We start from the raw sequence: 25,212 nt of genomic DNA, 5'->3' as shown, positions 1-25,212 counted from the left end.
AGTGCTTCACTGTGATTCAAGCTGTCTTTTTCTGTTTTGAGGTTGAAATATTATTAGTAAACGTGGGAAACCACTGCAAACTACCGCCACATTAGTAAACGTGGTTCAATTAACACCTCTTTGACAGTGTCAATCAAATGTCAGCATTGTCACCCATGTAAATCTCATTGGATGGTGCAGGTGTACCTAATATGTCTTGTAAAGGCAGAATCAGAATAATCTTTATTTCACCAAGTATGTAAAAAAACACACGGAATTTGCCTCCGGTAGTTGGAGCCGCTCCAGTAAGAAAACAGACACTCAATTGACTGAATACTTTTGAGACATAAACACTGAGAAAACAGTCACTGAGCAATAAAATTTAAGTGAAATTTAAATAAGATTTTTGAGCGTTTGAAATATTTTAATTGGGGAAAATCTAATTTAACACTTGAAGAAGGTAAAACATACAGTAAATCAATATAAAAAAGAAAATTCATGTCGCACTGTGGAAAACCTAACATGAAAGTCACTTCTTACTTGTACCAAGGAAAGGAGTGAAGTGCCCCATATAATAAACGCACAAGCGCTTTGTTTTTGGTCTTTCACCTTTTTTATTGGAGCGTCAGTAAACATTCAGCAGCGTCACACCAATAAAGCTGAGAGCAAAATGCATATACATGAATAAAAAAAACACAATCTCTTTAAAAGCACACAATCAAAAAAAAAAAAAAAAGTCATTCAGAAACTTTTCAAAAGTGCAACTCATCTTAAAATCAAACATACACATTCGGAGACAAACATAAAAAGTGTTAATAAAAACAATAACGAAGAAGCTTTCATATTTTGAGGGTTTTTTTTCACTTGAAGTAACACACTGAGTCCATGGCCACCTGGATACTGCGCACGCGCACACACACACACACACACACACATACGCACGCACACACACACACACACACACACGACAATAACATGAGAACTCCACTTGTATTCATTAGCATTATTTTAAATATAAAACATTTTTAATCAAATGCTGCAGCTACCTGTCAGCGGCGTAGCCTCTCTCACACAAGTTGACTAGAGCGTACAGATGTCTCAGCGCGTACTCGTACTGGAAACACAAAATCATGACAAAAGGGAGGAATTAAAATGAAAGCAGCAACTTTTAAGCTTGCGAAATGTGTTGCATGTCGATATGTAAACGTTGCTTAAATGGCAAAGTTTATGAAAAAAATAACTTAAATTAGTGTTTAAATTTTTTTTTTTTTAATTGATTCATTTGTTTTAAGTACAATATAAAAATAAAACAAACGGAAGTGATTTAATGTTTTATTTAAAAATTAAGCACTTTTCAAACCAAAGAAAATTGTAAATGAATAAAATTTCAAGCTTTGAAAAATGCTTTATTTTTTTAATTAGTATAATAAATATACTAATTATATACTAATAATATACTAAACATACAAGGCCTTCACAAAAAAACTGAAAATGTGGCTAGTTAACACCTATAGCTGCCAAGACTAAAAGACAAGTATATTATGTTGTTTTTTTGTTATGGTCAAAAAATTTGTGGTTTTATTCTCTCTTAATAGTGTAGTTTGATTATGTATCCTGTATTATATTGTCTTATAGATGTATTTTACTGCTTTTTTACATCATGGCCAGGGGACTACAGATGAAAACTAGCCTTCTGGCTAATTCTGGCTTTTTTTAAACATGCATAAACAAAAAAAATTTAAAAAAAAAAAAAAAGGCTTGGAACTGCTGCAGAGAGTGTGTTGCGCTGTTGTCGTACCTTGGGTTTGTTCCAATTGAAGCAGTTGTGTTTGTAGTGGTCCACGGCGGTCCGGTAGCACTGGTGCCGCGTCAGGTCCCGCCTTTCGTTGACCACCTCTTCGGCCACGGAACTTCGACCAGTCACCTTCTCGGCGATCTGACGCATGGTTGCCGCCAGCATCTCCCTGACCTAGACGCACACATGCAAAAGAAAGTGCACGCACACAAATGAACACCCGTTCACACAAAAACAAATAACTCGCGCACAAAAAAAATGAAAACAAAAAAAAAATGAACACACAGTTAAGATGTCTTTATCAAATAAAGTTTGATTGACAGCTGCATGGCACGTTCACCTTGAAGTGTGCGTCTATTTCAGAGAGGAAGCCCCGGGACATGTCGATGTCGTTGGAGGCCATCAGCTTCCTCTTGAGGATGGCCAGCGGAACGTCGGGACTCGGCGTCAGGTCCAGTTCGGCGACGGGAGGCAACGGGTCGGGGGCGACGCCTCCGCTCTTGCGCGTGCCCTGGAAGGCCGCCACCTTCATGTGGGCCAGAGTCTGACAGCGGGACACGCACACGTGAATATTATGAGGCAAATCATAATAATATATTGTATGTTTGTTTGTGGGCGGCCTTACTTTGTTTCCAAACTGCTGCACGTGGCTGGTGTTGGTGTGACTCTTAACGATTCTGAACTGTTTCAACAGCGTTTCCCTGGACAGGTCCTCCTGCAGCGGCACAAATAAAGGCCAAGTATTTAAGCTATGCAGTCAAAATGAGGGCTTGAAAACAAAATGGCAGATTTCTTGGGTCTTTTCAGGCAAGCCAAAATGGCTGCTTCAACCCAAAATGGCAGACGTCGTACACGTTTCCTGGTATGGGCTTTTTTGTGGGTCTACTCATGATAGACACATTTACCAAATTTTACATGGGCAAGTGGCTTTGGGGACCAAATTTTGTTTTGTATTTTAGAGAATGCTACTCATGGCAGACTTCAAGGTCTTTAAGGTATGGCTATTTTTGAATGACTTCTTTGTGGGCCTTACACATGACAGACATGAAAAAGATGCTTTCTTTTCATTTTTACTTCCAAGGGTTGTTTAAAAAAAAAAAAAAAGGGGTCAGGACGAACCACATCGGAGTCTTCCATCCAGTTGACGCTGTACCAGTCACCCAGGTAGGTGTCGCGTTCTGCATCATAGTAGCAGGCGTACGACGACTCGTGGGAGTTCGCGGCCGTGGTGGCGTAAACTGCAAAAATTGAAAATAATTACTATTTTTAATGTTTAAATGTCTTTTATTGACAGATTTTTGGGGGGGGGTGGTTCTTTCCATTCTATTCAACTCACCGTCAATGTCGTCAGGCAGATCGCTCATCATCGATCCAGATTCGCATGCTTCGATGTAGAGCACCATCTGACACAAAAATAGTTTATTACCACCCTTAACAGATGATGATGATTATAAGCAGGTATATTATTAGCCAGTGAGCTAATACACACCTTCTTGTACTTCTTATTGTCGTGCATGTAATGAATGGTATCCTGGAGGTCTTTGACATGCAGCTGGAAAAAAGCCAAAAGAGCAGGTAGCAGTTTCGATACACTGTGGTGCCTTGAAATACGAGTGACCCAACTTACGAGTTTTTTTTTTAGATACGAGCCGTCATTGGGCCATTTTTTTGCATGGAGCGCAAGGTGAGATACGAACCCTGTCCGGTGGCAGTGAACTCAATTCAGAAATTTGGCAAATAGTGTTTACTATCAAACTAAAAATGAAACACAGAATTACCGATTGTGCTTTTAAAATAGCCACAGCTTTGCCTTAGTCCACTTAGGTTAATCCTCACAAACAATGCAACAACGCTATTGATATCGGTTAGCATCGATGGTCGTGGTTTTAAGAAGCAACCGATATTTGAACACAAACAGTGGATTAACACATGTAGACAGATAATGTAACAATGCTCACAGGCATATACAGTATTATTTCTTCATCTACAAAAAATGACTACTATTACAGCATCTTACCGAGTCACTTACTACTACTACTACAGCCTTCTTCATTTGCCTGCACAACTGTATTATACTGCCCCCTGGTGGCCAAAACCGCCACACCAGAAGGAGCAGCACAAGAAATTGGATTGCGCCATTAAATGATAAAAAAAACTGTTTCATTCTGTACATTGTTATGTTACAGCTAAATGTTATTACTCTGTGTTTATATGCCTGTACATATATTATACACACACACACACACACACACACACACGTACAGTAGAACAATCGATATAATCTTTGTCACATGGCCGCCATGTCAATGCCCCACATTCAACATGGCCACCACGTAGACACGTCTTTTGGAATTGGATCTAGTGACACGGAAATACGTCAGTCCCTTTCTCGGCCTGGATTGCGCCACTTTGCCAATTAACAACAGTGACCAATTCTGGAACTGACAAATGTTGTCAACAGCATTTTAAGTGACAAAAGAAAACAATTTTTGCACACGTTGTTCAGACCCAATAAAAAAAATATATATCGGTTGTGTAATAAAGGAAGTCATAGTCAATTTGTGAATGTACAGTGAAAACAAGGTGGCCAACCTCTCCAGCGGGGAAGGCCAGAATTCCGGGCGCTCCGTGGTCAGTGAAGTAAACAAAGATGTGATCGTTGGGGCCGCTGTGGGGACACAATGATAAAGACGCTGTGACAATCTGACAAAAAAAAAGAAAAGAAAACACACAGACACGTTGCAAAATTGTCACTGGCCTCTTCAACACTTTCCCAGAGCCTCCTTTCACTTTGGAGGAATCACCTTTCAGCACGGCCAGGAAGTTTTCCGGATTGACATCCTGCGCACGATAACGCAGTCAGCACTGGGTGAGAAAAGTTGCCAAAAAGCGCACAGCGGGCGATTTATTTTGGCTCTCACTTGTGTAGTGTAGTCCTTGGGGACACCCTTGTACACGTCGCTACCGTTGGGCCTGTTGATCAAGATGCCGGGTGTGGGGTTCCTGCAGGAGGGACGTGGGAAAACAGTTTTTATATTTAATACATCAAAATAATAATAAAACTTGATTTTTACATTTTAAAAAACTCAGGCGGATGTATCAAAAGTTTTCCCTTTTTCCAGTTTCAATTACGTATGCATTTACAGAAACCAGGTCATGTATAAAATAAATCCTTTTTTTCCCTCACACTTTGCAAAACACAGGTTGATGTATCAAATTAATTTTCCTTTTTTCCATATCTTTATTTTAAGACAAAACAATTTGATTAACAAAAATAATCAAAAATAAATAAATAAATAATCAGAAATAGAAAATACTGCTCATAATAAAAATATTTCTCAAAATACTAAAAGAAAATAAATAAATATATTTTTTTAAATTCAGATTTTGCGCCACATTGTTTTTTTTTACATTTTGCAATACCCAGGTCATCGCAACAAAAAAATATTTTTTCCTTGGTCGATTTTTTTTATATTGATTATTACTATTTTACGACATCCAGGTTGCTATATAAAAATGACAAATATTTTAGGGGGATTTTTTTTCTTCTTTTCCTTTTTTCATTTGACAAAACCCAGGTGGCTGCATCAAAACAAGTTTCCCTTTTTTCCATCTTTGAAAAATGTCACTAAATCCAGGTTGATGTACAAAACTTGTTTTTTTTTTGTTTTTTTTTAACTAGCTTTGACAAACCGCACGTTGATTGATAAAACTAAATGATATAATAAGAAATGAAGTCACCAGCGACCCTAATAAGGACCAGTGAAATAGAAAATGGATGGTTGGATTAGCATAAGCACAAATTCAATCAACAACAAAGCTAACTACAAATCCAGCAATTTTGTAGTTGTGACCAGTGTGAGGCATAATGTAGCTCGCCAAAAATGACATTTGTTTTCCACCCTTCCAGGCTTGTGTCTGCAAAGAATCCGGCATCTAGTTTGAATCCGCCTTATCGCGATGGTTCTGTCCAGCTGACATTTGCTTTAGAGCTTAAAACAGAGTCCCTGTGGTTTTTCAATAGGCTGAATGTTTTTTTTTGTCATTAGAAATGTTTGTTATTGGAGTCAGAAACAGGAAGCAAAAGTGCAAGTGGGCAGTCCACTTTGTCCCAAAAACAAAGCAGCAGTGGTTAAACTTCCATCGCTCTCTTTTTTTTTTGGTACTTGTATGACAGTTACGAATGTTAAAATTTGACTGAAAACACGGAAAAAAGAGCATAAAGTCATAATACGGGACAAACGGTGGAATCTTACAAGATTAAGCCCTTGGATTTCAACGTGGGGGAAAAAAGAAAAGAAAAAAAACTAAAATCAGGTCTTACACTTATATAAAAAAGTCAAAATATTTTATGAGACCAAAATTGTGGTAACTCTACAATTTAAAAAAAATAAATAAGTGTGTTTGCATGTGTTACAGATGTGGAAGTTCTCACATGTCATCTTGCGCCAAGTCGTCCATCATCATGACCACAATTTGCTCGTCCGGGATGCCATTCTTATGCACAATCTGGTAGGCGTGGCACGCGTCCGCCTGGTACATGGACACAAACACAGACTATCCTTTAATTAACAACTCCACAAGTGGGTTTTGTTTTGGCTTTTTTTTTTTTTCCACAATATTTTCAAACTTTAATGAGAATAACGTTGAAATATTATGCGATCTGAAATGTAATTAACGTTGAAAAAGTCGTAATTTTACAAAAGTCCCAATTTTAAGAGCATAAATTTGGAATATTACAAGGATAATGTCTAATATTAAAGGAATAAAAGGTGAAATATTGCATGAAAAAAAAGGTAATTTTCTAAAAATTATACTAATTAATTAATTACACTGACACTAATTATTACTGCTATATTATGAAAATGAAGGTGCAACATTATGAGACTAAAGTAGTCATTTTAATGTGAAAGTCACAATTTAACAAGACAAAGTTGTCCATCAATGTGGAAAAAGTCGTTTTATGAGATTAAAGTCGGAATAAAGTTTGTGATGTGACAGTGGAATATTACCAGGAAAATTTCATTATTTACCTAGAATACAAAAAGTGGGAGAAGTTGTCATTCTCAGAAAATTCAGTTTAAATTTGAGAAAGTTTTTGTCATTTTACCGGAGTTGTAATACGATGGAAATAAAAGTCACAATATTAGAAGGAAAACAAGTTGTAATGTCACAAGAATAAAATGGCAATATTCCAAAATAAAAGTTGAAAACATTTTATAGTCGATAGGGACTAGGGATGGGCGAGTACCGATGCCAGGTATTGGCATCAGATACCAGCCTGATTTCAAGGTATCGGGTACTCATGAAAGCTACCCATACCAGCCACCGATATTTATTGCAATAATAATAATAATAGGAGTAATCTGAGTGATCCTTGCCAGGAGTTGGCGCTACACAGCAGGGAATAATCAGAAAGAATAACCAGAAAGAAAGAAAGGTCTTTTTTCACAATTACCCATCATTGTGTTAACTGAAATATTGCATATCAAAAGTACTAATGTTATCGGTGAGCGCTCAAGAGTGAATACTTGTATTGGTATCGGTCTGAAAGTCTTATCAAGCGTCCTTAATAAGCAATGGGAATAAAAGGTGAATTATTATGAATGAATTCAAATAAATACTCTAGTAAGAAAACAGATACCTCAAGTGTGTGTGTGTGTGTGTGTGTGTGTGTGTGTGTGTACCTGATGTCTGTAGTTGTACCAGGAATACGAGCCGGCCACGATCACCACCCAGTTCTTCCCGTTTTCGGGCTCCTGTCTGGGGAAGGAGTTCACCAGGGCGACGGAGAGCCCCAGGAATACCAAAAGACGACTCATTTTCCTGCCTGCGTTTCTGTAGCACGATATGGATAACAGTACTAATTATGAGACACGTTTCTATGTCTTCGTGACTTATTTAAGTGGTTGAAGTGAAGTTTTAAGACCAACTCGACGACACCTGATTCCCGGCTGTCACATGACGGCGGCACCCATTGCCCCTACGCTAGCCAGCACCCTGCTAATTCTCAGCAGGGTGTTTAAAATGAACTCACGAGTCCCTCAAGACACACATTTGCATTACCTGTAGTTCACGGTGACGCAGGAAGACGAGCGAAGAGAATGTGGGGGAGGAAAGTAACTCAACGGCCCGGTTTATCTAGGTTGGCGCACGGCGGTGTTGCTTAAACGGCGAAAATCACGACAAGCTCGGAGTGTTATTGGATCGGCAGCCAATCAGAGCGCTTAGGAGGCGGTACTTTCGTGAAAATGGGAGTGGGGAAGTCATGTGCTCTCAGACGAGCTTGGACTTGATTACCAGGTGAAAGTCGAAGGATGACGCAGGGTAAACACAGACCACAAATATTTACTCTAAACAGTGGCACACGTTCATCATTTTTAAACGCTTACAGGCAGCACGAAGAAGAAATGGTTAGCACGTCTGCCTTAAAGTTCTGGGTTCGAATCTGGCATTTTGCATATTCTACCAGTGCTTGCGTGGATTTTCTGCAGGTATTTTGGCCACATTCCCAAAACATGCACGTTAACAGGTTAATGATGACTCGAAATTGTCCATAGGTGAGGAAAAAGAGCATGGACGGTTGTCAATAATTAAGTTGTATATAAATGAGAGAGTATAGTGTTGTCATATGTGAAGGTGCACGACACGAGGAAAAAAACAAACAAACTTGAATTTCAGGTGAAAACTTGTAATTATTACAAGAAGTCCTTTTCGTAAATTTATAAGTTGCAAAATTACATGTATTAAAGGAAGAACATATGTAGTCGAAATATGAGAGTAGTCAAAATAATAGTTGTACATTTTGAAAATAACATTTTAAAAAAATGGTGAACAAGTCAATTTTATGAGCTATTCATGCAATATGGGAATATGATGAACAAAAAAAATCTTTCAATTTAAATTAAGTTCAAACAAACACCACAACAAAACGTCTGCAATAAATCAAACTTTTATTTCTCAATATAGAAAAGCAATTAAGTTAAATATTTAAACAATCCATCAAAAAAAAAATATCTGCATCTTGTTTTCAACCCCATGGTCCTTAAAACAACCTTTTTTTTTTCGCAATCTCAAAAAGCATAGTGTAAATACCATGTTCACAGTAATAAATATTTTATACACATTTTATACACACACATATACACTCACACACATATATACATACGTGTGTGTGTGTGTATAAATTTATATATGAATATACAGTAAAAAGTTATTTTCAAGTCAGTAAAAGAAAAAAGAAGGGTGATTGCATTTGAATCGTCATTCCAAGGCATCGGTATAACCACGGCCATTCAGAGTCTGTTGTAATAAATACGTGTGTGAGATATATAAATATATATCCATCCATCCATTTTCCGTACCGCTTATCCTCACTAGGGTCACGGGCGTGCTGGAGCCTATGGACTCTGAGCGAGAATATATATATATATATAAAATGATATACAAACATACTTGCGATTGTAGTGCATCACTGTAAATAAAAATTATAGTGCAAGTCAATATTTTCAAACTAATCCGAGTGGAATGACTACAATGAGACGTCCTCTGTCGTCATGGCAACGGGGCGGGGTACGGGTGGTAGCAGAAATGTCATTACCAGGCATATTTGGCAAAGTATTAACAAAAAAATTTATCAACAAAAATGCATAGAAATCAATGAGCTTTGACTGTCATGCAGCATTTTTCCCAAGACGATAAAAGCAAGGCAGATTGTGACAATGAGGAAGAAGGTAGGGAGGCGCTTATATAAATAAAAATAATAATAATAATAATTAAAAAAAAAAAGTCTGCCTCGACTTGCACTTTTTCCCCTGTGGTTCATTTCCCCCTCAGCTGGGGGAGGGGGAGGAGGAGAACTCTTAAGTTCCTCTTTTCACAAGTGACGATAGCAGCTGTTAACTGCGACTTCGTCGTTAGCAGCTAACATTAGCAGTGAACCGCATTGTACGATGTCACGTAAAATCGACATCAGGTTTCACTTTCAATAAGTAACAATAGCAGCCACTTAGCCGGATAACGTTAGCAGTTGGCCACATTGTACGATGTCACACGCAAAGTAAATAACGTGCTTGAGCTTTGATAACAAGCGACGATAGCGGCTAGTTAGCTGTTAGTGCCCAATCCTGGCAGTTGGCTGGTCACATGTAAAAATTGATGGCACGCGAAACTTTTTTTTTTTTTTAAACGAGTGGTAATCAGTTACTTAACAGTTAGCGACTACTTAGCCGCTAGTGGCTAACATTAGCAGTTGACCTCAAAATCGCAAACAAGCACAACCCTCTATAACATTTTAAAATAGCCGAATGTAAGCTGTTTGCTGTTATTAAGCCATTAGCTGCACCTTGGCTAACGAGTGACAGTACCTAGAAATTAGCACTTAGTCACACTTGAAGTCGATAATATGCTCAAACTTCGATAACAAGCAATGACAGCGACTAGTTAGCCATTAGCGGGTAATGTAAGCAGTCGACCAGATTGTGAAACTTCTATAACAAGTGATCGTAGCTGGCTACTTAGCAAAATTGAAATAAGGTAGGGCTAGTTAGCTGACAGTGGCTAGTTAGGCCACACTGTGCCATGTCACGCGTAAAGTCGATAAGGTAGTTGCTGGCGATTATCATTAGCAGTCAACCTCACTGTGCAATGGTGGTTACAAGCGACAATACCTGCTAGTTACCTTTTGGCAGTCAGCCACATTGTGCGATGTCACATGAAAAGTTAATTACACGCTCTAGTTTCGACGAAAGCTGCTGCTTAGCCTTTAGCGGCTACTTAACCGTGAGCTGATAATTTTAGCTGTTGACCAAATTCTGCAATGCCACACGTAAAGCCGATGACACGCTCGACCTTTGGTAACCAGTGACGATAGCGGCTATATAGCTCTCGTTAACAAGTGACAATATCTGCCAGTTAGCTGTTAGTGGCTACTTAGCAGACACATAAAATTGTCCTCTGTTGAGATTGGGCTAGTTAGTTGCTAACATTAGCAGTTGACCACATTGTGCGATGTCACATTAAGTCAATAAATGTGCAACCTTTGATAACAAGCAACTATAACAGCTAGCTAGCAGTTAGCGTGCTACCGTTAGCAGCTGACCACATTGCGCAACGTCACCAAATAAATATGAGGCTCTTGTAATCGAAAACACACACAACCTTTTATAATAAGCGACGATAGTCGCTACTTCGCCGTTAATGGCTACTAGCTATTTGCTTGACCTTCGTTATCAAGTCATACAGCGGGTAAGTAGGCATTAGCAGCTAATGTGAGCAGTCGGCCACATAGTGCCATGTCAAAAGCAAAGTTGATAACATGCTCAACCTTCGATACCAAGCGATGATAGCAGCTAGCGTTATCAGTCAACCACATTGTGATGATACGCAGTCTAAAACGGACAACTTTCTACCTTCTATTTAACCATTAGCAGCTACCCAGCCATTAACTAAACCGCCGTTAACAAGCAACGGCAGCAACTAGTTAGCGGCTATAGTTAGCAGTCGACCACACTGTGATGCCACACGTAGAGTTGAAAATGCACACAACCTTCTCTAACAAATGACGATAGCCGCTAGTTAGCATGAAGCACATTGTTCAATGTCATGCCCAGTCGAAAAAGCACAATCTTCTACCTTCTATTTACCCATTAGCGGCTACCTAGCCATTAGCTCGACCATCGATAACAAGCGACAGTAGAAGCTAGTTAGCAGTTAACAGCTATTGTAAGCAGTCGACCCCACTGTTTGATGCCACACAAAGTAGAAAACAAGCACAACCTTCAGTAATGTGTGTCAATAGCGGCTAGTTAGCCGTTAGCAGAGGTCAACTTCATGCGTGACATCACACAATGTGTCAGACAGCTAACGTTAGCCCTGAAAAGCGTACCCTGCTTCGGCTTGCACGTTTTCATTTGCGGTTCAATTCCAAGCACTCCCGTGTCCTGTGTTTGTTCTTGGTGTGCTTGGTATTTTCGTCTCCCGTTAAACCTCAGCGCCCAGTTCGATGACACCTGTCTCGATGATGGGCACAAGTTTGTCGTCCACCTGTACCAGCAGGATGGTCTTGTCCAAGTGGGAGCGGTTGGCCGGCTCGCGGCTACAAGGCACCCACCGGTGAATCACCTGGAAAAACACAAAAACAACAATCCGCTCACATTTACGACACGAGGACAAAGTAGGTCAATGCCACAGGATGCTAAATAGGACAAAAAAAAAAACAGGATCATCAGAGCAAAGTTCAACAAAAACAGAAGTGGTTCCTTGTGTGTTGAGCACACACGGCATTTAAAAAAAGACATTCAAAGTTGAGATTACGGATGTAAAAACAACTGCATGACTTTTGATGGATTTCATGTATGAGGAGGACTTTGAAATCTGACAATTTTTTCTTGCAAACAAAACAAAAAACTACTTTTTATCTTGGGGGAAATAAAACTGAATTTTTCTTATAAAATTATCAATTATGAAAAAAAAAATTCAACTTTATTTACATCTGATTAGGACTATTTTTTTAGGTGTGCCATTTGGATGGCATTTGGGTGGGATGCTGAACCAGTGTTCTTGTCCTCGGCATCTCTTAACTCACATGTCCTTCCATGCCCTCCAGGGGGCTCCAGTCCCTCCAGCAGGTCCGCCCTGCCCGCAGTCTCACGGTCTCATCGGGCCACTGCAGCTCCTTCCGCTTGGACACGTTGAGGTTCTCCAGCACCTGAGTCGGGTCCATAATCTGCAGGGATCCCAGCATGGAATAAAAAAAAAAAAAAAGAGGAAAAAAAATTCAGCGGGGGTCAAGGTCAATTTAAAATAAACTTTTTACTTCAAAGATAAACCTTATTTTGAAAAAAAATAAAAACTTTTTTCCCCCTTAAAAAATGAAAAAAAAATATTAAGAGTCTTGCAAAAGCAACTTCAACTACTATTGTGTGGCACGTATCCCCTGTGATAAATGGGCCCGCAGTGTACCACACACCTGCACTCTGTAGGAGATGTCATCCCTACGCACTGTGGAGATGACAGGGTTATGTTGCTGCGGGTGGTGGTACGGGTGGTGATGATGAAGATGCTGCTGCTGCTGGTGGTGGTGGTGATGGTGATGCTGGCCGAGGGGGTCTGTCACCACGGCGCACAGGCCGTCATTCCCCAGGAGGCCCACCAACGTGTGGCGCTTGCATGGTGGGATGCTGTGGCTGGAAAGCGACGCAGATGGGCCGGCCGGGTCCGAGGTGGAGCCCAGCCGCAGCTGCAGTGAGGTGGGCAGCGTGCGAAGGGACAGCTGGCTGGTGGAGGAACGCCGGCATGCTTCCAGGCCAGTGGCAGACGTGCGCAGCGATGAGTGGCGGCTGCTGCCGCCGTAGCGATACGAAGACGATTGGCTGGCCATGGAGGCCCGGGCTGGGGAGTGGCGCACCAGACTAGACTGGACGGACTGCGAACTCTGACTGGAGCCTGGACACCGGGGAAAGTAGAGCGATAAGCCAGACTTCCGTTAGCTACGGAGAAGAGAATTGTGACAATGTGGTAGACCACTAATGTTAGCTACTAATGGTTAACTAGCTACTATTGTCACCTGTCATTAAAAGGCCGCTAGTTAGCGATAAGTCAATAATAGACTCGGCCCTTTGATAACAATTGACAATAACAGCTAGTTAGCAGTTAGCTAACATTAGCAGTGGTCATTTTTTAAGCCATATTGTCGCTTACCAAAGGGTGAATGTGATATTGATTTTATGCGTGACATCACACAATGTGGTCACCTGCTAACGGTAACCGCTAACACTATTAGCTGCTATTGCCACTTATGAAATAAGTAGATTATTGAATTTATGCGACATCCGACTTCTAATGGTAGCTGCTAATGGTGAACTTACTGCGATTGTCCCTTGGGTTCAAAGAGACAAGTCACTCGTTAGACGTTAGCCAGTAACATTAGCATTTGACCACATTGTGCGTTGTCGTACGTAAAGTCGATTACAACATTGAACTTCACTAATGAGTGACAATAATTTATCATTATGTGGCAACCCTTAGCAGTGGTCGATTTTACGGGACATCACACAATGTGGTGGATTACTACTAACGCTGTTGCTTGTGATCAAAGATTCAGTGGGTTATCGAGTTTGTGTGACATCACACAATGTGGTCGGCAACTAACAGCTAACTGGCTGCTATTGTCACTTGTTATCAAAGATTGAAGGTGTTATTGCTTTTGTGTGACATCACACAGCAGTTAGTTATTGTTAGCGGCAAAAGTTAACGGGGGTCAGTTTTACTTGTGACATCACAAAATGTGGTCTCCTGCTAACAATAGCCACTAACTGGTAACTAACTGCTATTATCAGTTATCAAATGTTGAGTGTTTTATTGTCGGCGCCAACTCGGGGTTATTGTTAGTGATCGTCGGTTGAGCGGTTTATCTACTTTATTTGTGACATCACACAATGTGCCCAACTAGTTAACATTAGTTGCTAACAAGCTGCTATCGATTTCACATGCGACACCTGACGTTCGCTGGTAACGGTTACCGGCAGCGATGATTTCCCTCACCTAGAGCGTGCTGCTGGTACGAGTGAGGACCGCCGGGTCCGGAATTACCACCCTGCGACATGGAGCTCTGCTGTGAGTCGCCCGCCATCCCACTCCCGCTGCCGCAGGACATTCCGCCAGCGTCAGAATCCTCGATATTCCCTCCGCTGTTACAACCTGCACCGCAGCCTTTTCGTAACCTGAGAATGTTTAAACGTTAATGACAGTGAACCAGATAACTCTGATAGGGACCAAGCCCTGCCGTGAATAATGAAAATCTGCCAGTAGTTGACACCCCACCTCCATAAAGGTGTAAAATTGCCTATAGATGCCACAAGACACTATTTCTTTGTCTAAATGAAACTCCTCAAGTCATTTCAACATCGTTCCTTGGCACTAAGATACCACAAGATGGTGGCAAAACACTTTTTGTCTGAATTTCTTAACTCTATAACCAAAACAGATGACTTTTTAATTTTTTTTTTTTATTTACTCCCGCTTTAAAGAAATACAACAACACACAGCCACGCACACACAGCAACACCAACCTGTGCCAGGTGCCGACCACAAAGTTGCGGATGTTGGCGATGCTGATGGGCCCACCCAGGACGTGGCCCAGCTGCGGGTGCGAGTTACAGTAGGAGGTGGTGAGCGGCGACACGTAGATAGGGTAGCCGATGGGCTGGTCGCACGATGAGTTTATCATGTTGCGCAGCGCTTGCTTGGCATTCTGGATGCTGCCACGCTCAGGGTTGCGGTTCCGTAGGAACACCAGCTCCTGCTGCTGCCCCGCCCACAGGCCCCGCACGCACTCCTTGTTCACCTGCAGCACAGCAACACAATGTTCTATTTAAAGTTTTGTGTGTATTATTATTTCATTTCTCAATGAATAACGCATTCATTTCAGTGAACTCAAGGTCAATATAAACATTGTGGACTGCTACATAATCGCCATATAAAAACGTTCAATTTTGAAGAATACTGTATATTCTGTATTGTCCTAGATGTGACAATAATCTCCTGTATTCTTCATCTCTTGGGATATATAAAGGTTGTGTACTGCTAGATATTCACCTAAACAACAACACATTCACTTTTGGGAGAATGTGTTCTGTGCTGTCCTAAATGGGACACCAATCCATCCCATAATAGTCACGTCTCATGCTATATAAACGGTGTGGACTGCTAAATAATCACTCAATATGACATTTTTCCCAATGTATTCCATACTATCGCTGTCTGTACAACAATCTCCTGTATTCTTCATACAGTAAATATCACTGGCCTTGATGACTCTGAAGCTGAGGTATCGACGGTTGAGCATGATGATCTTGTACTCGTTAGTGCCCTCGTCAAGCACATGGCGCAGGGCGAGCAGCGACTGGGCGTTGGACAACACGGCGCTGCGCCACACCGGGTCGCCCTCGTGGGCAATGACCAGGTTCTGCTGGTGGGTCGAGATGGCCTCGAAGAGCACCGCCGACTCGTCGTACTCGTCCGGCGAGGTAAAGTGGTCCTGGTGAAGTTTGAGGGACATTCGGATGCCAGGCACAACCACCTTCCTGAGAAGCTCCATGTCGGCAAAGATCCACTCGTCTCGTGTCGAAGAGATGCGGAAGTCTCCTTTAAACAAAGCGTGAAGCCCGTACAGGAAAGACTCCAGGTTGCTGTAGGATGGGCCGCATAGAGGTTAGTACCAAGAGGTGTTTATAGCCTGGTCTGGTTATAGTTCCACAAGAATTTTATCTTGGAGCCAAGAACATTTTGGAGGACCATTCTGTGTTTACACAAGCAGGAACTATCCTTTAACCATTTCATCTATTTCCCATGCATACATTGTGTCTTCTAGGTAAATTTTTACCTTGGACAAGAATATCCTCAAACTATGAACAACAGATCTTTTCAAAATGTATGAATAGCCTGTCTGCCAGGTTTAGGTTAGGAAATTCTGGAGCATCGTTGTTTTTGGACAGCGAGAACTATCATCTATATTTGGTTCAAGGGGAATTTATCAAGGGCCAAAAACAGACGGTGATAGGGAGGAACCAGGAACCTTTGGGGTGGAGTCCGCAATGATGTACATAAGCATGGATTCCAGGAATTACCAAGAACTAAAACTATCTGGAACTTTAGGCGGATATGTGATTTTATATGTGAGATGAAATTACTTAGCAGCGAGGGACACTAGCTTTCAACAAAACATCAAAGTGAACTTTGTCCCTCCCCCATTCCATGTCGGAACATACCACAGAGAACATGGGGGTAAAAGCCTGCTTTGTTGGCCAGTGTGGAAGGGGCTCAGGGATTGTGAGTTCCAAAACGTCTGTCGAACCTGGACATGTGATGAGCCGCCGTTCCTAGCGCTCTCCTTCCCAGCACGCACAGGCCGAAGCAAAGCAGCACCAGGGGAGAGTCCCTCTTGTTGTCCAGAGGCTACAACACAAAGTGCATACAAGTTATATCAGGAGCTTCTTCTTTTACCTTTAGCTTGTACAGTTAGCGGTTGCAGCGCGTTGTCCTTTACCATCTACACCGATCTTCCACATCCTCCTCTCGAACAGCCCTTATGTTTTCCTTCACCCCATCTATCAACCTCCTATTAGGTCTTACTCTAGCTTTCTTGCCTGGCACCTCCATTCTTCTTCCATCAGTCATCCTTCGACAGCTAACCTCTTTCCTTGTATGCGTTCCTGCACTTCAAGATTCCACCACCAAGTCTGCTTCTCCCCTTTCCTACCAGAAGATACACCAAGTACTCTCCTGACTCTCTCTGATCACCAAGTACTCTCCTGACTCTCTCTGATCACCTTGGCTACAGTGGTCCAGTCTTCTGGAAGCTCCTCCTGTCCAACAAGAGCCTGTCTCACCTCTTCTTAAAAAGCCACACTTCCTAGGACGCTCTGAACTACTACTACTAGAATTTTTCTCTTTCCTAGTTCATTCACTAAAGTGAAGACTGTTTTGATGAAGCAAAAAACTCAAATTAAAGAAGAGGTAGAACAATTGTTGTTGTTGGTGGTGTGGATATATGAAAAAACAAACTAGCCTCTTTATTTCGAAGGCTAAGATAGCACTCTACAGTACTGTATTGAAAACTTACAGTAGTAACAATAGTAAATAGAATGTAAAGAATTAAACAGGTCGCCAGAAATAGCCGATTGTCCATTACATTGAAGCACTTTTTCCTTAGGGCATCTGCGCCCATATTATTGTACAGTACAAAATTATTGTTTTGTAGGGTTCCCTTCTGGCCTAAAACGGCCAGTACAGTACAAAGTTATTGTAAATAAATATAAAAAAAAAAGCTTGGAAATGTTTGAAAGTTTCACATTTTATCCAAACTTACTATGCCAGTGTGCTTAGTCATGGTGACATTGTTGACGTACAGTACTCAAGATAAGAGAGTCGCTTTCAAGTACCGCGGAGAATTAGTGTGCTTCTTAGTTCCAAATCTGTTGCCAAAGGCAAATGGTTTGACAAAAAAAAAAAAAAAAAAAACGTTACTCTACAAAAAATAATATGTTCCACGTCAATGCCCCACATTCAACCTGGCCACCACGTATTATTGTATTATATCTGTGACCCGGAAATACGTCAGTCCCATTCTCTGCCTGCACTGCGCCACAGGGTCAGTAAACAACAACGGCTAATTCTGGAAGTAACAGACTTTGTTAACAGCATTTTAAGTGACAAATGGTCACATTGTTCAGCCCCAACGGTACGTTTTGTCAAATATCCGTTATATTGGTGTCCGTTTTATAGACGTTCCACTGTACATGAGAAGAACCACAACCAAGGGACCCAGTAATAGTAATTTCGTTTTTCAGTCATTTTTCACAGAGGGTAATGAATATATGCTTGAGCATTGTTATATTGTTTGTCTACACGTGTTGCTGCACCGTTTGTGTTCAAACATCTGTTGCTTAAAGGATTATAACTACCGCAACATCAATGCTAGTTTTCTTAGCCCGTCTATGGCTTTTTGCTTTCCATGTTAGCATTAAGCTGGATGATTTTGTGGTTTGTGGCGAACAGTGTCTCTGAACGAATTAAGTTTGTGAACCAAGCACTGTACCAACTCATTTTCTTTATGAAAACATAAAGACCATATTTCACTACCTTGTCCCTACGAGAGTTGCAGTACTGGATCCAGCCCAGGTAAACGCTGCAGAAACTGTCCTTGGAGACGCCGGCCAGTCGGTGGTCGTAGTCCTCATCGATGTTGGGATTGAAGGTGGGATCCAGGTCCACGTAGTTCCTCTCACCGCATGCTTGCAGACCCTCCTTCATGGTCTCGTTAGACAGCCACTCCTCCAGCTTGGGCGAAGCGATCACGTAGTAGATGATACCCTGAAGAGCACCACACGATTTGGTGACAAAAAGATGGAAGGATATGCTACAAAATGCGTCCACTTCCCCCATTTGGTACCCTGCCACTTGACTTTGTACCAAAAAGTGGTATGCTATGCCAAAAATGCAGACACGTTACACTTGGTTCCCTAAGGAATGTGGTATGACGTGCCAAAATAATGTCAGTATTATGTCATGTATTATGAAATTATTAACACCGGGTAACCGAGATCTAACAGTACACATTGCACTGTGTCTAGCACCACTCTTTAGGTACCCTTTAGTAGCACATGGTACCAGGAAGCATAGGTACCAAAAAATGGTATGGCATGTCAGACAAAGCACTGTAGATATAATTTCACTACATTTACATTACATGCACGAGTACCTAGAGGTGGTACGACAGGCCAAAAAACATATTTACGTAGTTCACAATGCACCTTGGTACCCTTAAAATGCCGCCCCCCCCCCACTGACCTTGACATAGTAGGTGGTAAGTATGCGTCGCAGGTCGAAAACCTGCAGCATGGAGGCGGCGCTGTTGTCAGTGATGCTGTAGCCTTCCAACACGTACTTAGTGACCAGCACCTCCCAGGCCAGCCACCGCTGCCCGAAGGCGGCGTTGAAGGAGAGGACGTGCGGAAGGTGGCCCGGCTCACAGCAGCAGCAGCCCTCGTCCTCCTCCACCCCCTCGGTGATGGCCTCAACTTCCCTCTGCTGGCAGTAGGTACCTAAGAGAAGACAGTTTGTCGATAGGTTAGGTCCATGCTCGGGTAGCAAAGGGGTGGAAAAGCTCCGGTAAAATTCCAGAAAGTTTCCAGTGAATTTCCATGGGGAATTTTGGACATGCAATGTTCCCCCGCATATTTATGATTTGATGCAGATTCAATTACCCACAATTTTTGGGGGAGAAATTTTCTTCCTTTATTACCTATAAATCTCACTGGTTTTATGCTCAGGCCAAAGCCCTGATAAAATGCAGGACAAAAATATGAACTATTTTAACATTTGTTAAGTACAGTTAGTGTGCATTACATTTTAATTTAAGTTTTTATTTTTTTTTATTTTTTATGTAAGTGTGGTGTTAATTTCCAAACTGGATAATGCTAAGGTGGCATACAATAATATTAGCAACTTGCTAAGATTTGCCAAAAATCACAGTCTGTCAAAATGCTGTGTCTGGTTGGAATGGCCACTTCAACCCGAGTATAATGCAGCAAGAATTTTGAAAATTGGATGATGGGTTGCAGAGAATCTTTTTTTTTTTTGTATCGGAAAAAAATGCCTTTTTTAGGAACGTTTTTGTGTGGTATCGCCAATAAAAATTCTGGTCAAAAATTCCTTTAAATTACTGTAAAACGTAATTATTTCTCAATCATCTCCTTGACTTTCTTATTTCATCTGCTACTCTGGGAAGCCCTTCTCCAATTGTCTGACAAGTTTCAGTTAATAACATCCACCAATCGACCCTATTGGCCGAAATTCCGAGACATTGATGCGTCAAAATGACCCTGATGTTTCAAACGGCGTCATAAAAACTCGACTTAACTCGCACAAATGCAACACCATTGGTGAGAGAAGCAGTGTGAGCAGTAGAATAAGGTCATGTATTTTTTTGTGAATGTATTTGTTATGGAGGATTTTAGAAGTGTTTGAATCCATGAAAAATTAATAAATTGGGGTACTCTTAAGTCAAGCCACTGCACTTGCATGAAATCTGGTTGCTTTTAGTCAGGATTATGCTAAAATATTTTTTCTCAGCTATATTTATGTTCCCTACTAAGAGTCAACCTTCAGTTTATTCCCATAAAATCCCACTGAGAGTTTCCAACTTTGAAAACTCCCAGAATTTTGCAACATACTCAACACTACTTGAGTTGTTTTGGGAGCTCACCTCGGAACTCGAGCCCTCGGAGCTGGAAGGTGACCAGTCCGTTGCCGATCTCCACCAGGTGCACCAGGGCGTTGAGGTAGTCCGAGGCCAGGATGAAGCATTCACCTGTGCTGAAGTTGCCCCAGCGGCCCAGCAGCAGGTCACCGCACAGGCTGTGCTGCAGCGAGCGCGTCAGGTGCTCATAGAAGATGGAGTTGAGGTTGTTGTCGTCCGAGCCTGTGGGGAGGAAGCACTGCTATTTATAACCTCTAAATAACATACAACGCTTCTAACACACCTGCATATACTGTATGCATAGCATATCATGTAGTTGTCGCTCCAGCTCCGCTATTGCTGCTGGTGTATAATATATAGTACAGTAGTCACTTGAAAGCTACTTTCATGCTCTATTTATCATTTACTGATACGTGTATGGGCGGCAGCGTCAGCCTCACAGTTCTGAGGACCGGGGTTCAATCCCCAGCCCCGCCTGTGCGGAGTTTGCATGTTCTCCCCGTGCCTGTGTGGGTTTTCTCCGGGCACTCCGGTTTCCTCCCACATCCCAAAAACATGAATGACTTGGTGACTCTAAATCGCCCGTAGGTGTGAATGTGAGTGCGAATGGTTGTTTGTTTGTATGTGCCCTGCGATTGGCTGGCAACCAGTTCAGGGTGTACCCCGCCTCCTGCCCGATGATAGCTGGGATAGGCTCCAGCACGCCCGCGACCCTAGTGAGGAGAAGCGGCTCAGAAAATGGATGGATGGATGATACGTGTACGTTTTTTTTTTTGCCACATACAACACTGCTGACTAGAGCTGCTGCTATTCATGTTCACTGCCTATATATGGTATCTAGTTTGTGATGTACAGTTTGCCATTCACCTGGATTCTTGTCTAGCTGCGAGGCAAGCCTGGTGTTGGAATGATCCACTCTTTTGGTGCTACATGGAGAAAATAAAGAATTGAGTATGGAGTTGAGGCGTTTTTAACAGTAGGATCCCTACTTGTAGTCGCGCTCCCAAAACTTGACGGGCCGGACGTAAGATGTGATGAAGATGGCGCTGCCCAGGAAGGGGTTGAGGGGGGTGGAGAAGATGGCTGATACCAGGGCCTGGACAAAGAGCATAGCTGAGTCTGTGGCAAACAAGGTGGTCAAGGACAATGCTGGAAAATGTGTATAAACTAGAAAACATGTCAGTTACATATAACTACGACCTCAATTAGATGAGCTGAGTAAACATTTTCCATAAAGGACAATTTATAGCTGAGTCCTGTGACTCGAGAGCATGACCAGAGTCATAAAAAAATATATTTTAAAAAAAGATAGCGTGGAAAGGATACGAGGTACAGCGAAGGGCTGAGCAAAGGCGTGGAAAGCCGAGCCCCACGTGATCTGCCAGGGCGCGATGTAGGTGTAGACAAAGTGCAGCTTGTAGAAAAGCTCCCATAACTGTGAACCAAAACAGCATAGAACCACCCGTAAAAATTATGAACTTATGAACCCTGTGGAAAAAAAACAAATGAAAAGATTTATTTTGTAGGTCAACAAAGTAAGCGAGTGCTTCTTGTTTTACACTTAAATAATTGACTTAAGGCTAACTTCTAACTTTAAACAGCCCCTAGTTATGGTGTGGTGTAAATTCACCTGTTTTAAAGTTTAAAATGATACAAACGTTTTTGGTTTTATTAAATAATAAAATAGGGATACATTTCTGTCTTCTACCTTATTATTCTACGTACAGTGGAACCTCGACAGAACAGACTAATAAGGGTGCAAGGGGGACACGGGGTCGTCCGATATAGCCACTTATCTGTTACATTGAAGCACTTTGTTTTTTTTTTTGTTTCTTGTTTTTTTATAGGCCATATATAGCCATATTACTGTACAGTACAAAATTATTGTTTTGCAGGTTTTTTTTCCTGGCTTAAAACACCCAATACAGTACAAAGTTATTGTAAATAAATATTTAAAAAATCTTCACTTTTCACATTTTAACCAAGCTTACCACGGTGGTGTGTTTGGGCATGGTGACATTGTTGACGTACAGTACTCAACATAGGTGAGTTGTTTTCATGAGCCGTGTGGAATTAGTGTGCTTCCTAGTTCCAAATCTGTTGCCAAAGGCGAACCGTTTGACAAAAAAAAAACTGTTACTGTACCAAAAACAGCATGTTCCAGACTCCAAAGACGCCGCAGCCATGCCACTCTCTCTCTGCTCTATGTAAAATAGACAATAGATATAACCATTGTCATATGACCGCCATGTCGATGCCCCACATTCAACATGGCCGCCACGCAGGCACAGGAAGCACGTCTTTTGGAATTGGATCTAGTAATATTGTATCTGTGACTCAGAAAAACATCAGTCCCATTCTCTGCCTCCATTGCGCCACAGCGGCAGTAAACAACAGTGGCCAATTGCAGAACTAACAGACTTTTTCAACGGCATTGTAAGTGACAAATTGTGTGTCCAGTCCTGACAGTCCGTTTTATCCGATATCCATTATATCGGGGTTCGCTTTATCGAGGCTCCACTGTATTTTCTTCTTTTTAAAATATATTTAATATTTAGCTCTGTAATACCTATTCATAATATTTTGTTTTAATATTTGTATTATATATATTATTTTATTTAAAAAAATATTTTTTGCATTGTGGCATCCTGCAGGGGCGATGGAGCCTCCGGTGCATCATGAGAGTGGGGAAACGGTCGGTTACGATTGCCCAGATCGCTACACTACTATCTGTTGCATCATTTTTTTCCCTGTGTCCTGATAGGGCAACTCGAGACGTATTGATTCACTTTGAACACCTACATAAACCACAAACGGGGGAGTCCACGCACCTTGCTGAAGACTATGGACATGAGGAAGAGGTCCAGCAGCAGTGTCTCCGACATGTGTCGATAGTCGAATGTGAAGAAGAGCACGGTGAAGAGGACGGTGATGTACTGGTAGGTGGGGCTGCTGTAGCACGAGCGCAGCAGTTTCAGGCCTGCCACAGTGATCATCAGTGCCCCCACCCTGGAGAAGGGACGGTTGTCCAAAAATGAATAAATGTCCACTCAAATAAAGACGAGCGAGGGTGTTTCTCTCACTCGGTGTCCAGTCGTTTGGGGCTGGCGAGCTCCCTGGCGCTGCCGCTCAGCTCGTTGAGGATGACGAGCGGATAGAGGATGTTTCTTTCCACGAAGAGCAGCCACACATGCAGCTTTTCGAACCACATCACGTGAGCCGCGTCTGATGCCAGAGAAGACGAGAAATGAGATTACACTCTTACTCGTCAAACAACAATTTTTTTCCACTTTCCATTTCTTTTTACTTCCCCTCTCTAAGGTATAAAACAAAACAAAAATCTATTGAGTTGTACAGGTTATAGATCACATGATGGTGAAAACAGTTTTGAAATGATCTCATTTATTTCAATATCACAAAACCTGAAGTTTGATATCCACTGTGTGAAGATAAGAAGGTAAGACGATCACGTCTCAGTTTACTCACAAATGTGTGTGCGTGTCGTGACTTATTCTATTGTATTCAGATTTAGATTTTGGAAAACTATTTATCTCAGCGGGGAAATATGAATTTGAACAGCAAAAGGTGTATATATAGGTTAATTGTACATTGTGCCATCTAGTGGAAGAGCATTTAACTGTTTTGCTATACCTCACTGCCGACATAGATAGATGAACAAAGTTACAAATTTTGTAGTAAATAAATCATTTTTGGAACCATTAAAGACATTTCAATAATTTCCTGCAGCACACATGTTGATCTCTCACGGCACACTAACTGTGTCGCAGCACAGTGTTCATCACAGTGGGAATCATTGTCCTAGACCAATGGGCAACGCTAAATTGTGATGCTTTTTTTTGGCTTAGAATGGAGACAAAGTTTGATAATTTGATGACTTTAATTCTTATTCTTTCCATGAATTAATTGCCTTTTTGGGGGTCCCAACATTACCAAAGACTGAATATTACATGCGTGTGTATTTTAGTGGTCCCAAAGATGTCTCACCCCCATAATTTTGGTTTGAAGCAGCCATTTTGGGCAAATTTCATACCTGCTCGTATTAACACAATGATGCCGTCATTGTCGTGTACTCACCCCTGACTTCAAACTGGTAATACTCCTTGGTCTTGAGCAGCGGGTGTGAGAAGCAGTACCAGGGCAGCTGTTTGCGCACCTGGGGTAGCAGGTAGTGCGTGAGCAGCCCCACTGTGCCCAGCAGTGCATACAGCACGTAGCTCAGGAAGGGCTGTGGTGGACACAAGAAGAGATGAAGACGCGGTTAACACACACAAAAGGACTCTTGAAAAATCGTATGATCGGCGAGTGTACGTACCTGCAGGGCGATAAAGACGGTGCTGACGTGGATGGCGAAGTAGAGCACGGCGATGACCACGCAGACAATCAAGTCGGACTGTAGACGCTCGTTCTTCAAAGAAACGGGTTAGTCATTAGAATCCTTAATAAGCAGCAATAAGTCATAGTCAGGCGAGAAAAGCTGTATGCCAAATTAGTGAGCACGCGGTCGAGTGTCAATTTATAACACTTTAATAATGACATATAAAGATTTCATAAGTTTACAAGAACATACCCCACGTCAGAGTCTACTGAAACAGAAACATGGTTCCAAACAACATTCTGGAAAGGCCACACATCAGTCTACCCGAACATAAACATGTTT

General features: G+C 41.7%; 2 protein-coding genes across 3 annotated transcripts in view; both read right to left on the bottom strand.

Annotated features, from left to right (window-relative positions):
* Positions 1 to 569: 569 nt before the first annotated feature.
* On the bottom strand, positions 570 to 7,976 carry lgmn (legumain). Its single transcript, XM_061697180.1, has 14 exons — positions 7,841 to 7,976; positions 7,462 to 7,612; positions 6,210 to 6,307; positions 4,696 to 4,777; positions 4,533 to 4,615; positions 4,367 to 4,442; positions 3,264 to 3,326; positions 3,111 to 3,177; positions 2,894 to 3,012; positions 2,400 to 2,489; positions 2,115 to 2,318; positions 1,778 to 1,948; positions 1,026 to 1,093; positions 570 to 879 (listed from the first exon to the last, which is right to left on the bottom strand). The coding sequence occupies exons 2-14, from the start codon at positions 7,594 to 7,596 to the stop codon at positions 840 to 842; spliced, it is 1,296 nt and encodes a 431-aa protein (XP_061553164.1). The 5' UTR covers positions 7,597 to 7,612; positions 7,841 to 7,976; the 3' UTR covers positions 570 to 839.
* Positions 7,977 to 8,708: 732 nt separating this feature from the next.
* pcnx1 (pecanex 1) overlaps positions 8,709 to 25,212 on the bottom strand; it is a 41,385-nt gene continuing 24,881 nt past the window's right edge. For both annotated transcript variants that reach the window (XM_061696957.1, XM_061696958.1), the window contains exons 19-35: positions 24,868 to 24,960; positions 24,630 to 24,780; positions 23,618 to 23,759; positions 23,366 to 23,543; positions 21,861 to 21,969; positions 21,524 to 21,653; positions 21,402 to 21,460; positions 20,541 to 20,756; positions 19,124 to 19,377; positions 18,416 to 18,646; positions 16,629 to 16,729; positions 15,582 to 15,963; positions 14,845 to 15,119; positions 14,318 to 14,496; positions 12,744 to 13,219; positions 12,360 to 12,500; positions 8,709 to 11,896 (exon numbers count right to left, since the gene is read on the bottom strand). In XM_061696957.1, the coding sequence (XP_061552941.1) occupies positions 11,756 to 11,896; positions 12,360 to 12,500; positions 12,744 to 13,219; positions 14,318 to 14,496; positions 14,845 to 15,119; positions 15,582 to 15,963; positions 16,629 to 16,729; positions 18,416 to 18,646; positions 19,124 to 19,377; positions 20,541 to 20,756; positions 21,402 to 21,460; positions 21,524 to 21,653; positions 21,861 to 21,969; positions 23,366 to 23,543; positions 23,618 to 23,759; positions 24,630 to 24,780; positions 24,868 to 24,960 (3,258 nt within the window). In that variant the 3' untranslated portion in view covers positions 8,709 to 11,755. The remainder of the gene's footprint in view (positions 11,897 to 12,359; positions 12,501 to 12,743; positions 13,220 to 14,317; positions 14,497 to 14,844; positions 15,120 to 15,581; positions 15,964 to 16,628; positions 16,730 to 18,415; positions 18,647 to 19,123; positions 19,378 to 20,540; positions 20,757 to 21,401; positions 21,461 to 21,523; positions 21,654 to 21,860; positions 21,970 to 23,365; positions 23,544 to 23,617; positions 23,760 to 24,629; positions 24,781 to 24,867; positions 24,961 to 25,212) is intronic.

This window comes from Phycodurus eques, chromosome 14, assembly GCF_024500275.1.
Source record: "Phycodurus eques isolate BA_2022a chromosome 14, UOR_Pequ_1.1, whole genome shotgun sequence".
NCBI classification, from domain to species: Eukaryota; Metazoa; Chordata; class Actinopteri; order Syngnathiformes; family Syngnathidae; genus Phycodurus; species Phycodurus eques.
This window is presented reverse-complemented; position numbering and strand designations above follow the sequence as displayed.

Bases quoted from the DNA above. Each gene is read 5' to 3' on its own strand.
- lgmn (XM_061697180.1), bottom strand. From the start codon at position 7,596: ATGAGTCGTCTTTTGGTATTCCTGGGGCTCTCCGTCGCCCTGGTGAAC. The intron at 3,178-3,263 runs GTGTGTATTAGC...TTTTTGTGTCAG, and splicing joins ACAATAAGAAGTACAAGAAG to ATGGTGCTCTACATCGAAGC. The intron at 2,490-2,893 runs GTTCGTCCTGAC...GTGCCGCTGCAG, and splicing joins GGATGGAAGACTCCGATGTG to GAGGACCTGTCCAGGGAAAC.